The sequence below is a fragment of the Grammomys surdaster genome, unplaced genomic scaffold, assembly GCF_004785775.1.
Source record: "Grammomys surdaster isolate TR1022 unplaced genomic scaffold, NIH_TR_1.0 125704, whole genome shotgun sequence".
NCBI classification, from domain to species: Eukaryota; Metazoa; Chordata; class Mammalia; order Rodentia; family Muridae; genus Grammomys; species Grammomys surdaster.
Window position 1 is genome coordinate 1,303,918 of NW_021620539.1, and position 16,694 is coordinate 1,320,611.

The following is a 16,694-nucleotide window of genomic DNA, read 5'->3' on the forward strand; positions in this document are numbered from 1 at the left end:
TATATTCTTCACTTTCCACTGTGATTATTCTTTAACAGGCACATTGCTAAAGAGAGTTTTTATACTTCCCATGTATTTTAAAATACATTTTTGTAGGCTTCTATTTTTCAAAACCTACTTTAATAAGTGTTCCTAAATGCCTTAACCTTCTTTCTAGTCCATCACCCACCAGAGATAGTGAGAAAGAAAGGTTTTTAGGGCAAAGGAGGATGTAGACCTGTTTAGAAATAGTTCTTTGGGGCAATTCAAATCTTCATTGTCAGGATATCAGCAGTTCAGTTCACATGAGTCAGCAATAGTAGCTCAATCCACTTGCAAACACCATTCCCAAATCAGCAATGGCAGTTCCAATTGGACTGAGTCTGCGGAAGTGGCAAGAAATCACCAGAACACCACCAGAAATTCTTTGGTGCATTTCTTTACATGAAGTCACAACAAATAATGATTAGTGAAAAAGTCAAGGAGAACCAATGCCACAGCAACCTCAGCAAAGTCCATAGAAGACCAGAAAGAGTGGCAAGGTGAACCAATTTGAGTATCATCAACTGTCTTTTGGGTTATACTTCTATCCTTTCCAAATATCATGTGTCCTCTCAAGCATCTGGTCCAATAAAATATCACATGCCCCTTTTCCAGGCAGCTTCCAGAAAAAAACACAACATGTCTGTTCTCAGCAAAACATTCTCCCATGTGTCTGCATCAGCAAAAACATCTGCTCACATGTCTGTTTCAGCAAAAAAAAAAATCCCCTCATAAGACAGTTTCCAGGGCTGGAGAGATGGCTCAGCGGTTAAGAGCACTGACTGCTCTTCCAGAGGTCCTGAGTTCAATTCCCAGCAACCACATGGTGGCTCACAACCATCTGTAATGAGATCTGGTGCTCTCTTCTAACCTGCAGGGATACATGCAGACAGAACACTATATTCATAATAAATGATTTTTAAAAAAACTTAAAAAAAAGACGGTTTCCAGAAAAGCATGTAACACAACTGAGTCTCCAAATAAACCAGAAATTTTCACTTCACATTTTGTTGTTAGCTTCTAATTTTGACATTTATTTAGATAATGTTGTCTGAGTGATTTGATCCTTTGATGATTTGGGGGATTTCTGGATTAGTCAGTTTTATATTTATACTACAAAATACCTGACACAAATAACTTTAAAAGGACTGAGCATCACTTAGCTCAAGTTTATCTGGTTTTGGAAATACAAGTCCAAGACCAAGCAGCCCACTGGGTTGGTCTTTTCTTAATGGGATGTTATGATGGAAGCATATACTGGAGAAAAATGTCATTACTGGGCCAAGTGTAGAAAGAGTTGAATAAAGAGTCTGAGGTCCTACCATCAGCTTCTAGGGTATGCATTCAGTGAGCCAAGGATCTCATTAGGTCTCATGTGGATTTCCCCCCAGTTCTGCAGATCAAAAGTTAGGCCTTTTACAAGTGCTCCGCCACTGAGCTACCTTGCCAGTCCTTTGTTTCTTGAGATAGGGTTTCATTATTTAGCCCAGGCTGGCCTGGAAATTACTATATAACCCAGTCACAATCCCAAGATCACAATTCTCTGTCTGCTTCCCAAGTGGTTGAATTAAATGTGTGTGCCACCATACATGGGTGGGCTCCATTTCTTAAAGGCCCGTTGTGCCTCTCAATACTGCCATCTTGGGGACATAATAGATTTGGAGGGGATTATACTCAAGTTATACTCAAGCCACAGCACTCACTGAGGGGACGTATGCTCATTTGAGAGGATTTAGTTTTGTCAAATGTAGTGACACATATCTTTGATCCTAGTATTCAGAAAGCTGAGGCAGCAAGTTCGTGGATTTGAGGCTAATATGGAGTCCTGTAAGAAGATCCTATCTTTAAAAAATATTAGGGCTGAGGCTCTAGCTCAATGGTAGAGTACTTGCTTCACACTACCCTGGGGTCCACCTTCAGTACTACTAAACACAAAATGGAGTGTGGGAAGGAAGTGTTCAAAAAAGAAAATTAATCAATGTCAAAGGCTATGAAAGGCAAATGAAGTAGAATAGACAGATATCTCTCTCACCTACTATGGGACCTCAAAGTGTAGATTGAGAAGGTTGCCACACTAAGAATGGGCTCAGTCCCAGGAGTGTCAAGGACAAAGCTATCTGGAAGGATTACATAAGAGGCTGGGGCTCAGACTCAGCAATACGGTGTTGCTGTGTGGAAGACTCTCTATGGTTGGGTTCCCAAGATCCACTAACAATAGTTCCACACCCCAGGGCATCCTAGGTCCACACTTGTGCTATGTGTGTGTGTGTGTGTGTGTGTGTGTCACAGTTACTTCTGATAACATAGCCATGGCAGAATCTAAAGGTGCTGTCATCATTAGAGAAAGAGTCTCCATAAAGACAAGTCTGTGATCTTTGTTCCATGGCAGTAATTCTAGAGGACTGCCATGGTGCCACGTGTTGGGTCAGAATGCATCTTGTCCCTACTCCAGTCTGTCCCTGTGAGAAGTTTTGGGAGCTAAGGACCATAAGCACCTCATCACAGAGGTAGACTCAGGGATACAAGCTCAAATGATATGAGCCGTCTGTTCCCTTTAGGAAGGGAAGAGTTTTAGGTTGGGCATTTTCTCTTTGATGCTGTCAAAAGTTCTTTGGCTTTGGCTAAAAATATATGGAACATTGGAGCATATTGCACCTAAAGAGTATACTGAAAAGTGCTTTAAGTAGGTGTGGTTTGTGAAAGCTCCTCACAGTGTCAATTGAGGTAGGTTCCTTCTAAGGTTCATGAGGGACTCAGCCCAAGCCTTCTCCCTTTGATTTCTTCTTGTGCCAGTTTGCCTCATCTTTCCTTTGTTTCTGTCAAAATTTCTCCTTTCATAAGGACACCAACCACACTGAATTAAAGTCTAATTGTACTTTAACTATCATTGCAAAAGTCTCCTTGCTAAATACGGCCACATTCTAAGGCGCTGGCAAATAAGACTTCAAAGTGTACAGCTTTGGGGGAGGGGCTTGTCTTAGCTGCTTTTCTCATCACTGTGAGAATATGACTGAAAGAGGTAACTTAAGAGAAGGATCTGATTTGGCTGAGGGTTTAAAAGGGACACGTTGCAATGTGATGGGAAGGCACCGCAGGGGATGAGGTGTACACATTGTGGCTCTGGTCACACTGCATCCAGTCAGAAGTAGAGAGAAGTGAACAGTGGTGCTCTTCTGCCTTTCCCTGTTTCCCCTCATTAGTTGGTCTGGGCTCCTGTTCTGTGGGATGGTGTTATCCACATCCAGACTGGATCCTTCCTCCTCAGCTAAGCCTCTCTGAAAACACCTTCAAGTCAGTCACACCCAGAAAGTGTGTCTAGGAGGTTCTAAATCCAGTCGAGTTGACAAGATTAACTTCACTCGGCCCCCAACAGCCATTTTTACTATGGCCTTTAACTTCCTTGACCTGAACAATATTCCTACTTTTCTCTGGTATTTCACTATTAGGTGTGAAAATTAAGCACAGATTTCTGCTTACAGAACGGATGCAACTTTTGACAAATAAGTGATTAATCTCTGAGCTGGCTGACTCGTAACACATCTCAGGCTTACAGCTCGTTCATTTCTTCCATCCAGGACATCGTCCTTCTAAAAGACGTTGCCCTCATTCTGAATGTTCTCATCTCGTGTTGTTTCCTTCAGGGAACGTACCCCCTACCACCCAGCCCAAGTGCACTGACTTCCAGAGTGCCAACCTCCTCCGAGGCACCAACCTCAAAGTGCAGTTTCTCCTCTTTACCCCCTTGGACCCCAGCTGTGGGCAGCTAGTGGAAGAAGGCAGTGACATCCGGAACTCTGAGTTCAATGCCAGTCTGGGAACCAAAATAATTATTCATGGATTCAGGTGAGAGCTAAGCAACCAGTAGGATCTTCTTGGCTAAGAACCAAAGAGACCACAGTACATGGGGAGATGATGGGGAGATGAAGAGCCATGAGGTTACTGCCCATCACCGCTTATGTCCTTGAAGGAGCCTCATGTGAACCCTGCGCATGCTGTTCCCTCACTCTTCCTGGCACAGACATTAAGCCTCTGCACAGTCTTTATGACCCTGGACAAGCCACTCCAGTTTCCATATCTGGATTAAAAAGGAAGGTGGAGGAATAGTCTCAGAGGTTCTTTGGCAAAAACCTGAACCGTGATCCCCAAAGTGTGGTTGTACAGCATGATTCATTTGGGACAGTGAGGTCACAGGCTTTACGCAGTCACTTAGGGATAACAATAAGGTACTTTTTGCCCAGAGTTTTATTTCCTCTTTTTTTTTCTTCACTTTTTTTCCATGATTTAATGACTTGAGTAATTTTTGTTTATGATGCTACCTCCATCTTCCTCAGAGGTTAACATTTCTCAGGAGCCTGACAGCTCTGTGGTTTCTGGTACCCTACTGTCCAACTCAATCACCACCCTTTCCTTCAAATATCTTTTTCCCCAAAACCTGCTGACAAAACAGAAAAGAGAGAAAGTTTTTGAGAAAAGAGGGCCCGAGTGACTGCAGGGCATATGGAATTGGGGTACCAATAGAAGAGGTGCCCCCACAACTTCACATCTGGCCCCTATCTGCTCCAAAGGCCCAGTTACCTGTACCCCTAACTGACATTCTCTATTCTTCTCCCAACACATTTCTCTAGCAAGTCTTCTATGCAGCCACTCTCCCAGGCAGAATGTGTGCCTCCAGCCCAGGGATAGCTGATGGAGCTGGAGTGTTCATTAGGCAACCCTCCTATTTAAAGTCAGGGACCACTTTGCAGAGCACACACCCAGTCTGTACTCCTGTCTCCTTGTGAGCATGCTCTCAGTGTCACACTACAGGGAGCTGGAATGTCTTTCCACACCATTAAGAAAGCTTTCTGGAAATTTTCCATCACTATCTTTCTAGAAAAGTCTCATCCCCAAGGCTCTAGAAGGACAGGGACTTGGCTTTACATCTTGGAAATCACCCAATCTACCCCACAGGTCCAGAGGCACATGAAGAATGTGTTGTAAATGAACACAAGGGCATATGAATATGAATAAAAGTCTCCTCAAGGGCAGAACTTATATTTTAAATTGAGAACAGAATTGTCTCTCAAACAGCATATAGACAGAGCATGCAGACAGTGTGCAGAGCTTCGCACGAAGGGGCAGACTGAGGGTAGGTGTGGCTGGACTCTGCCATGAGTTGTGAGTTGTACATGCAACGAGAGGCCCTTTCAGATAATTTACATGAAGGCCCCACATGTGCTGGTGACTCTGGAAGGATGTTTCTCCCTCTACTCAAAGCTCTGTGCCACTGGCTGTCCTTAGTCTTCATTTCTTTAGCTTAGCGACTAGATGGGGCATCTATCAATAGCTATCTGCTTGGCAAGTAATTTCCCTCTGTATTTTGACTCACATCTAGGGCGTTAGGAACAAAGCCTTCTTGGATCGACAAGTTTATTGGTGCTCTCCTGCGGGCAGCGGATGCTAACGTGATTGCAGTGGACTGGGTTTATGGTTCTACGGGGGTGTACTTCTCAGCTGTGGAGAATGTGGTCAAGTTGAGCCTGGAGATCTCCCGTTTCCTCAGCAAACTTTTGGTAAGTTCTGGAAGGCTTGGATTTGTTTGGGCCATTTGTACAAACAGAAAGGGGAAGCCTGATATAAAAAGATTTGCCCTTGAGATTTGGGGCAAAAGTGGAGCTAGATTCTTGGGGCGCTGACAAGCAGGGCACCGAGCCTCCTCAAGGCCCCCAGGCTTCTGTAAGACATGTTTCTGCACAAAAATAGAGAATGCTGACCATGCATAATTTAGGAATGATGCAGCCACTGAATACTTTGAAGTGAGGGAACTGAGGTGGGGGAGGAGTTGCAGAGCTCAAAAAAGAGAAACAATGATGGATAGGAGGCATGCCCTCGTTCTGAAGCATGTGGGTGGGTGTGTGATGCCCAAGGCCTTTGGTTTTAGAAGCCTGAGGAAAGCCGCTGTGGTCCAAGTGGAATCTGTTGTCTATTCCAGGAGCTGGGTGTGTCGGAGTCCTCAGTCCACATCATTGGTATTAGTCTGGGGGCTCATGTTGGAGGCATGGTGGGGCATTTCTACAAAGGCCAGTTGGGACGGATCACAGGTAAAAAAAAAAAAAATGCCGATTTACTTTTCCTCTCAGTCATTAGAGACAGAGAGATATTGCTTCAGAGACTCGTCTGAGGTGAGCAGATGGGACACTGAGTCCACAACCTTACAACGGAGTCATTATTGCTACTAAAATGATCCATTATTTGTGTAAAATCGTGTCATTCTTCCAGTCTCCTATGTCACAGTAAGAACCCATGTATTTGTTTCCAAACCTCAGTGCACATATTTATACAATAGGTTGTAATAAGCTGTAATTGGGATTTGGTGTGGAAATCACCCGTAGACAGTGTGCTAAATAGCTCCAGAGACAGGGGTTTATGCTTCAGTCTTCTGTCTCAGTCAGTAAGAGGGGGGGTGGCCTGGTAAATACCCTACATTCTTAGTTCTTCAGTTGGACAGATTTGAATCACGTCTCAAAGACTCCTCCTGAGAGGCCCTCTGGGATGACATCTATTATCATTGTTTTTGTCAAATTGTTAGTATTGTTAAGTTCATTATAGAAGCAGAAAACCAGGCCACTGAGAGAGTACAACAGACAACAGACCATAGGGTTTCCTGGATTAAAGTGGTTCTGGAACTGGTTCTTCCAACCCTTAATCCTGCTTAGATGATGCTCTGAGCTGAACTGGGGGAATTGCTAGGGAAGGCACAATGTACATCCATGGTGTTTCTAGGAGTTGGGAGGGAAGAGGATCCTGATAGTAGCCTGTCCTTATAGGTCTGGATCCTGCTGGACCAGAGTACACCAGAGCCAGCCTGGAGGAACGCTTGGATGCTGGAGATGCCCTGTTTGTGGAAGCCATCCACACAGACACTGACAGTGAGTCTGGGATGAGGGAGTGCACATAGGTAAAGGCTGTGATGCTAGCACCTAGGGGTGTAGTCCTGGCCAGAGAGCTCCTGTCCCCCAGTAGAGCTTCTGTTGTACAGTATCTCTACTGTATCAGAATGATTTTGAAGGTCTCTTCCAGCTCTGAGATCATTCTTTGGTTTTCATTGTTACTGTGACCACGGAGAGTAGTAGTTTTATTTTAAGCTACCAGTGGTCCGGAGGACTCTCATTTATGAACCAAAATGGTTTGTTTGGTAATCTTACTGATTCAACACCAAACCCTGTATTGCTGTCTGCATAACATATGGGAAAATCATGCTGCTTTTTTAGACTGTGTGCACCTGTCCCCTGAGGATGCTGATAGGGGCATTCTGCTCCCTGGGCATACAGGCCAGTCAGGACTTCCCTTTTCCCCAGGGGACAAACCTAGGTCAAGAGAGAGAATCTCCCTTCTAACAGTGACCCACACAGGAAAGGTCACTTTAACTCTCACTCCGCCTTATCTTTCTGACTACCTGGGAAAGGAAGTGGACAATCATCCTTATCTCTACTGGAAATAAAATGTCCCCATGGTGTGTACCAGGCTCTGTGCTCAGTGTTCTAGACCAGAAGGGCTTATAGTTGAAGGAAGAGAGATACCTGTGGCTCATCCCTTAGGTCTAAAGCATTCTTCTAGCATCCAAAGCTTACAAGGCATGTGACCGGAAGAAGAAGCCCACGCAGTGATATTGTCCACCCCTTGCCCCATCACTGCACAGATACACACCAATGTCACACAAGCCTGGCTGTGTTACGATAGTTGATCTTATGAGTAAGGTGAGTCCTTTACTTAAGAGTCACATCTGTGGAGACAGAAACACAATGGTGGTTAATGGAGGACGAGGGAAGAGAAATGAGGAGTTGGTGCCTAACAGATAGCTTTAGTTCAGGACAGCAATATTTAGGCAATAAAGGGCGACAATGACTTCTCGCTATTAATGTAGACAATCAGTAAAGATACTTACAGGCTCTACTTGTCTTCTTAAAGATTAAGATGGTAACTTTTGTTATTTGTATTTATTTCAGTATGATAAAAAAATCGTTTTCCTATGTAAAACCAATTTTTAAAATGAAGTAGAGGTCTCCCGTCCCCAACAAATCTATGTCATGTTCGATTCTTCGTTACCTGACATTGGCTCTCTGGGCCTTTTGATGTTGGAGCTGCTTCTTTAAGGAGATAAAAACTAATGATTCCGCTTATTTGATTGATCTTCCCTGAGCTAGGAAGCCAGTCCTGAGAATTCAACAACGAACAGGGATATGTAGTTAGGCATCTGTTTATTTGTTCATTCAATAACAGTTTATTAGTCACTCATTGTGAGCCAGGTGTTGTAGTGGGTGTCAAGGACCCACGAGAAAAAATAACAAAAATCAACCAAACAGGCAAAAACATGGAAATACCTGAAGGCTTCATTCAAAGAAACAAGGCCAGATTACAGGTTGTTATTATCACATGTATGTGGCTATTACACATTGTGTAAGAAAGTGTCTTGATTGATAGAGGGTAACATTGGAGAGGATTCCTTCCAAAGGATTATTGACGAGCATCTCTATAGTGGGTAAGTCTCAGTGGAGGAGAGTGAATCAGCCTTGGTGAGTTCTAGAAGGTTCTGGGTAGAGGAGATGGACAAAGTAAGGCTTGGACTTGGGTGAGTGCTTGGGTGATCTGTTCTAGAAACAGGAAAGAGAATCACGTGGTTCAAGTGTAACAGAAAAGGAAGATTTACTTTATTTTACTGGTCAAGTTCAAGTATCCTGTAAACTGATCCCAGTGTGCTTGCTCCCAGTGTGGTTTGCCTGTGTAGCTTCCCAGCCCTTCGGAACGAGGACACTTACTCCCGACCACCCTGATGTGGGTCTGGGGAAGTACATTCCTGAAGCAAGAGGTTAACAGGGCTCTGCCTCTTTCAGATTTGGGTATCCGGATTCCTGTCGGACATGTAGACTACTTTGTCAATGGAGGCCAAGACCAGCCTGGATGCCCTACATTCTTTCACGCAGGTCAGCAAGCTAGAGAGTTAGTATTTCCCTGCTTCACAAACTGAAATTCACCATGTCTCCACCCTGATCAGCCAATGTGGGCCACACAGGGTCTTCCTGATGATGCCCTCCTATGTTTTACTGGTTTTAGCACGTACTAGTTACCTTTGGAGCCCATGAATGCCAGAGAGTTCTCTGATGCTGGAAGCCGGCCTCATGTGTGTGCTGTCATCCTAGTTTATGTCAGGCTCTGTCATGAGCTTATGTTGTTCAGGCCAATAACCCCCATTCCGTCCTGAGACATGATCTGTGGCAAGTCCTAAGGGAGCTGCGTTCTCTTCAGAATGTAGCAGTGGCAGAAGCAAGCCATCAGACCAAAGAGCTGCATGGCCAAAGGTTGCTTTGCCCAATGTCTTACAAAGCTTGCAGAGATCTGCCTGCCTCTGCCTGCCTCTGCCTCGTGAGTGCTGGGATTGAAGGAATATACTGCTATGCTCAGCTTCCAAAATTATCTTAAAGATATTTTTAACACATTCTCTCCTAAATACATTCTTCTAGAATTCTCTTTTTGAAAGTATTTAACACATATTTTAAATTATAAATGAATTTAAGTAACAAATATAGTTAATATCTATTTTTAATAATACTAAATCTCTCAAAAGCACCAAAGATTTCTCAGCCTTATATTCTTCTTAGGACTGAAATGAATATATTGGCATTTCATTTGGAAATATTAAATGCTGATTTCTGTACATTTGTAATATTCTCTCATTTTGATCAAATTCTCAATATTTTAAAGATTTTTGTTTTGTTTGCTTTTTAAGGCAATATCCCAAGTTGACCTCAAACTTTGAGCTGTTCTCCTGCCTCAGCCTCCTGAGTACTGGGATTCCAGGTGTGCACCATCAACACACCAGGCTCCATTTTAAGGATTCTTTTGACAGTCTTATCAAATAAGTACTAATTTTTTTTTTGTCAGATTTACTGGTTTTTCCTTTTTGGAAATCTTTACTTGCATGTCGGCTCTCCTGGTCAGGAGGAATGGTTTGGTTTCAAGGGTTGTATAAACTCTTAGAGGCACTTTAGTTCAGTACTTTTCATTTCCTCACAATGCAGTTTGAGAAACAGGGGCAGAGACCAGCTGCCCCTGTTCCCTATTGATGCCAGAAGGAACTCTGCAGTAGGGGACACCTGACCATAGGAGAGAAGAGAGTGAAAATGTTTATGCTTAACTGCCAGGCCAAGAGAGAGTCTTGTAGCACAGGGGAAGTCAAACAACCCTGAGACCCTGCAGTCTCCTTAACTTTTAGCTCCCGTCTTATTTGGGCTGCAGTATATCTGTATATGTGTGTGTGCGGTGTGTGTGTGTGTGTGTGTGTGTGGTGTGTGGTGGTGTGTGTTTGCAACTTTTAAATAATATATGATCACAATCAAGTCAAGTTGGGGTAATTGAGATACTTGGGAAATTCTTTAAATCAGTTATTGGGCTAGGCGAGGTATAGCATGTTTGATCAAGAAGACTGATCATGATCAGCAGTTGACTCTAGACCAGAGGTTCTCAACCTGTGTGTCGTGACCCATTTGAGGGTCAAACAATCCTTTCACAGGGTGGCCTAAGACCATCGAAAAACAGATATTTACATTATGGTTCATAAAGGTAGCAAAATTACAGTTATGAAGTGGCAACAAAAATAATTTTATGGTTGAGGTCACCACAAGGTAAGGAACTCTATAAAAAGTTGGAGCATTAGGAAGGTTGAGAACCGCTGCTCTGGAGTATATCTTTGCTGAGTGAGAAAGCTGTTTTGTGGGTGGTAGTGAAGAAGATAGACAAGCAGAGGGACAAGCATCTTAGATGGTACCCCTCATTCTGTATGGTCCCATTTTGTTTTTTGTTTTTTCCTGATCACATAAGAATCAATCTCAAATCAAGCAAATTTCCATAGCTCAGGAAAATCAAAAGGGAAAGAGAGATTGCGGTAAGTATGTCTGTTAATATTTCAAAGTGTGGCTCAGAGGACATTGTGTCTATTCATAGCCCTCTGCGGTACAAAACTCAGTAGACTTATAGTAAGCAGCAGCGAGGGAGTTTCCGCTGGTCTTCTCCCAAACAGTGATGTCGTTTTTGTCCCCTCTCAGGTTACAATTACTTGATCTGTGATCACATGAGAGCCGTGCATCTCTACATCAGTGCCCTGGAGAACACTTGCCCACTGATGGCCTTTCCCTGTGCCAGCTACAAGGCCTTCCTCGCAGGAGACTGTCTGGATTGCTTTAACCCTTTCCTGCTCTCCTGTCCGAGGATTGGTAAGACTTCACTCCCTCAGCTTTCCTCAGCTTCCCTCAGCAATTTGGGGAAGTTCTGGCATGAACCATTTGTCACCTTTTTTTTTTTTTTAATAGTTTTACATTTTAAAACGTTAAATTGTTTGAGTCTGTCAAGCATTTGAAATATGAGTGCCGTACTTACATCATCTTTATCCCTTTCTCTCCCCCCCTCCAATGCCTCTTGCTCTCCTCCTTCTCTTCTATAATTATTATTGTCAAAAGTACACACACACACACACACACACACACACACACACAGAGGCCCATTAGTGCTGCCCTTATGTACACGTATGTAAGGCTGACCACTTGGGATCTGATAACCTATAAGGAAGGGGCTCATCCTTGGAAAGGACTGATTCTCTCTTTCTCTGCAGCCATTGATGGCCTGAAGCTCTTTGTCTAGGGGTGGGGCCTTGTGGGATTGTTCCTGTCACATTGGCACATCAGTGGGTGTGGTGATAGTACGCGTCTTGTTTAGACAATCACACTGTCAGAGCACCTCTGATCTAGGTTCAAGAGACTATCCATCTGGGAAGAGGAAATTAACCCACGAGGGCTCAGTGCACTCTCACTTGGGAGATGGCCATTTATTTATATGCTCTCTGCTAGCATGCTTGCTGGCTATGTGCACCTGGTAGGGATTTCCCAGAGCTTCATGTATGTCCTCTTTAGAAGTGGGAGGTTGTGGTGGCCAAATGACATCATCTGGGATAGGGGAGGTGACTAATTGTTGGGCAGGTTATGTATGTCTCTATGTGATCACAGTCAGTCTGAGGAAAGGACTCTACAGAAGCTGAGGGATTGGGCCTCTACCCATCTGTGAAAACCATGGCATCTCATATCCTAGGGGAAAACCATAGGGGGGAAAAATAGCTCTCTTCTGGTTCCACAGTTTTGCATTCCCTACCATCCCTAGATACCACTTGGAATACAGCAGCTTGCCATTGCTCCTACGTGACATGGTACTAACCTGACAAAATGTGAAAGGCAGATAGTGTCCTAACAACACACACTGACATCATCTCCTCTTCCACAGATAAGTGTTAGCTTCTCTTCAGAGGTGATGGGTCAAGTGGTTTGTAACAGGTACTTCCCACTGTCTGCCCAATCTCTCACTGAACTTCAGAGACGCTGGCCACGAACCCTTCCAAGTGTGTTAGCCAAGGTTCTTCACCCTGCTGGTCCTTGTCCTAGCTCTGACCTCACCCCTGAGCACAGTCTCCCCAACAGTCATCTTTGAGTCTTCAGGACAAACATTCACTTCGCTGTGTCCCCATTAACAGGATATAGGTGCCGTTAAAGTAACTGTGATATGAATTGGTTTGCAAGTTAGACAAAGCTAGACACAAAACAAGCTTCTTATGGGCATCTACCAAGAATTAGCCAAATGAGGCCAGTGGAACCGGCTCAGCAGTCAGGCTCTTGTCACCAAGTCAGAAAACCATGTGTTCCATCCCCAGTATCCACCTGGTAAAAAGAGAGAACTGGCTACCTACTAAAGAGCTTTCTGACTTCCACAGGTGTGTTGTAACATGCAAATGCCCCTGGTTTCCCCTAGACCCCTGCTACACAAACAAACAACACATTTAAAAAGAAAATAAATGAATTTGTGGATTGATCTGAAGAATGTCCTTCCTGCTGACTTTCCTGTTTACACTCCACTGGGACTTTTTTTTTTTTTTTTTGGTTTGTTTGTTTGATTTTGGTTTTGTTGTTGTTGTTTTGTTTGGCTCTTGGGACCCATCACGAAGCATGAAACAGAGCTCATGTGCAGTCCAGTGTCTGGGGAACATAAGGGTGCATAAGTGAGTCCACACCTGACTGGTGACTCTGGATTCTAGAAATGGCCTTCTGAAAATGATGCCGTCTTTGCTTCTTTTCATCCAGGACTGGTGGAACGAGGTGGTGTCAAGATTGAGCCGCTCCCCAAGGAAGTGAAAGTTTATCTCCTGACTACATCCAGTGCCCCATACTGTGGTGAGTAGAGAGGAAAAGGTGTAGCTGTGCTAGCTGGATGCTGAAGATGCCGATGGTTCCCACGGGGGATGCATCTAGCCCAGGATGGGAGACCACACAGGAAGCGATGGGCTTGCGGAGGTATCCCGGGAGGTAGTGTCAGGCAGAACCAGAACTGTGAGACTGAATCCAAGCAGTGTCATTACAGTGGGGACTCAAGAGCCTCCCTCTGCAGACATACTCACTCTTCTTTCTCTCCCCACTGAAATGTGTGCTCAGCTGGATGTGGTAGCAAGCATCTTTAATCTCAGCACTCAGGAGAAAGAGGCAGGTGAATCTCTGAGTTTGAGGCTAGCCTGGTCTACAGAGTGAGTCCCAGAACATCCAGGGCTACACAAAGAAACCCTGTCTCAAAGTGTGTGTGTGTGTGTGTGTGTGTGTGTGTGTGTGTGTGTGTGTGTGAGAGAGAGAGAGAGAGAGAGAGAGAGAGAGAGAGAGAGAGAGTTCTCTCCCTCCTGGTACCCACAGCACATACCTCCCACCCTAGCAGAGCCTCTTAGGTCAGACTCCTTGAGGGACTCATGACCTCTTCCACCTTTGCCTTTACAGTCACAATCCAGCTGTTCATGGATACTGCTCCCAATGTCTTTCTCTGAAGCTAAGATGCCAATGATTACAAAAAATGCAAAACACAAATAAAAATTAGTCTTGAGACTCATGATGTACGTTAGCCACTAAGCCAGTGCCCTTCCCGTGGTCGTTACAGCTCCAGGAGGGTGACTGTATTTCCTGGTTGGTGTTCATTGTCTTGGGACCTCCTGCTGCTCTACGGTGTGCACAGAGCAAAACTACGCTAACTTGGATGATAAATTATATAGTCACCGTAATTTGAGCTGATTTTCTTATTAGCTTACGCAGCTTTAGTAGAGATATCTTTGTGGCCACTGCCTTCTATTTACTAGAAAGTCCCAGTGTGATATGATTTGGTGCTCAGAGCTTAGGATGGACCTGGCTTTGAATCTCAGCTTCTCTATCTTCCAGTTGAGTATTAGGAGCAGGTTACCTTCCTTTCTGAAACCCAGCACCCTCCTGTGGAACATGGGAACAATGATGGAGCTCATATGCAAGAATCGGTTCTGAGGATAGAGTAGTATAGAGGAGGCCAGAGGCGTGGCGACTCAAAGCCCGGTCCTTAATTATTGCCTTCCCTTAGGCAGAGGGCTTCAGATCTAGATGGGGGTATGAAGAGATTCATGGCTATGGCCACATCTATGTAGTCTGAGTCCATAGGGGACTTTTCATGAAGTGAGGTTCTGAGAGACAATAGCTGAGCCATATGAATGGTTGAAGAAATCAGGCTTCCACATCAGGTCTGACTCCTTTCTATGCCACCTCATGCCATCGTGCTCTGTTCCTTGTTCCTTCTTCTTGTCACTCTCTTGATAGCAGTGGCTCTCTGAGGTGAACGGGAAGGCTGTGGTGTGTAGTGGTGAAAGCAATGCTTCTGAGACCAGATGTCCTGGCTTCTCACTCCAATCAGGGCAAGCTGGCAGCAACCTGACCAGGCTCTGTCTGTGCAGCTGAGAATATATTGGGTACGGAAGCCTGGGGAATGTTGGGGGTTATGAGCTTTTTGAGGTCCCTGCTAAGACAGAGTCAAAGACCCATACCATTTCCGGTTTCATATTTGTTTCAAAACCTCTCTCTTATACCACCCCCCTCCCAAACACTTCTTGTCCGTTCAAACACCACAGAGGGACACAGGAAACCAGACAGCATGAACACCTGCTTGCTTGCATACTCTGAGCCTTTCCTTATAAGGATAGATGCAGAGAACCATCCCTTCTTTAGGCCAACCAAGCCTGTCCTGTCTAACTAGGCTCCGATGGAGCCAGCGGGACCAGCTTCAGCTCTCCGGGCACTCAAAGGTTATCACAGCCCTGGACTCCTACACTCAGTGCTCTTAGCCTGCTTCCACCTCAGCAGTACTCTTGAGGACACTTGAGGACTCTTGCCACCTTGAGTCCTGCCAGGCATGTGCCAGCAAGGGCTGATCTTCTACAAATAATGACTTTAAAAACAATATACAGCTGTCCCTTGTAGACAGCATTTCACACAGTGGCTTCTCCTCTTTACCATTATCCTGTAAAGTAACTGAGGGACAAAGAGGGTCAGTGACTTAGACAGGACGGCCCAGCTTGTCAGCATCAGGGCTCGGCCTTAGGTTTTTCGGTTCGAGACCACTCAGGACTCAGGGTGCCACTCTCTGAATCATCTTCCTGGATTTCACTGCCAGTTTGTGTTCACCCAGCCATCTGTCCTGACTCTCCTTGGGTTTCCAGGGCAATGTGGAGAAAAGAGAAACAGAACCTTAAGACAATGTCTGATGAACATAGAAAGAGATGACATCTACCATAGGTTAAACTCAATTACACTCCCGAAGCTTTCAAACTCACCCAAGTTTCCCTTACATCACAAATATCCACCCTAGTTCAGGAACCTTGCCCAGCCCAAGACAGTTTATACCCTGTAACTGGTCTTTTACTACTTTGTGGGTTCTTCTTTCTTGCACCCTTCTCTGTCCCCTTTCTTTCACCCTTTCAGCCCTCCATCTCTAGATAGAAAAGAAAGAAAAAAAGATTAGACAGGAAAGGGGACAACGTCATTATTAGACTACTTCCTGCACAGAGTTCCTTGGGGCAAGTTTGATCTTTGCTGTCAGGATGTCTAATTTCTTCTTGTTTCTTCTTTATACATGACTACTTAACAAACCACGACCAACCACAACCAACAACCCATCTTGCCTCGCAGGGCCCTAGCATTTATATACCCTGTGAAAAAACTCCCAGAATTCCAAACATCACAAAATCACAGAGACTATCTACAGCTGGCAAAATCACACCCCTGCTAGAGCACGAGGCAAATCATAGTCTGCTGCTGTGGACAATCTGAAGCAGCCCCATATCCCACACCTGGTATTAAAATGAAAACATATTTCTGTAATAGTATCAATTTTTTTAAAAAAGAAAACAAAATCCCAGAGTTCTCACTACAACAACCTTTAGTAATAACAGACAGGAAACGTGTGACACCAGATTGTTTTTTTTCTTTGGAGGGGACAGGACTGCAGGTTCTTTTGTCTCATGAGTTCTTGAGTGTGTTGGCGCTTGTCAATGAGTCTGTTACTAAGACTAGCGGGCTTGGATGGGTCACATCAATCCTCTAACCTAGGCCTTAGTATCTGCATCCATTGGCTATTTCCCCAACAGTCAGATGAGAAACACAGGGACTGGGAGAGTAAAGGATTACAGCTCTATGTTCCCATCATGAATGGAGTCAGGGAGAAACAACAGAGACCAAAATAACTGCAAAATGCTACAAAGTATCCCTGACCAGAGAGAGAGAGAGAGAGAGAGAGAGAGAGAGAGAGAGAGAGGGAGAGAGGGAGGG

General features: G+C 44.5%; 1 protein-coding gene across 4 annotated transcripts in view; it reads left to right on the forward strand.

Annotated features, from left to right (window-relative positions):
* The window catches only part of Pla1a (phospholipase A1 member A), a 36,024-nt gene that overhangs the window by 13,485 nt on the left and 5,845 nt on the right, over window positions 1-16,694 (forward strand). For 2 of the 4 annotated variants that reach the window (XM_028788197.1, XM_028788196.1), the window contains 7 exons: window positions 3,663-3,864; window positions 5,396-5,573; window positions 5,993-6,101; window positions 6,828-6,929; window positions 8,892-8,981; window positions 11,100-11,267; window positions 13,176-13,265. In XM_028788197.1, the coding sequence (XP_028644030.1) occupies window positions 3,663-3,864; window positions 5,396-5,573; window positions 5,993-6,101; window positions 6,828-6,929; window positions 8,892-8,981; window positions 11,100-11,267; window positions 13,176-13,265 (939 nt within the window). The remainder of the gene's footprint in view (window positions 1-3,662; window positions 3,865-5,395; window positions 5,574-5,992; window positions 6,102-6,827; window positions 6,930-8,891; window positions 8,982-11,099; window positions 11,268-13,175; window positions 13,266-16,694) is intronic. The other 2 variants (XM_028788198.1, XM_028788199.1) reach the window with 1 other exon arrangement.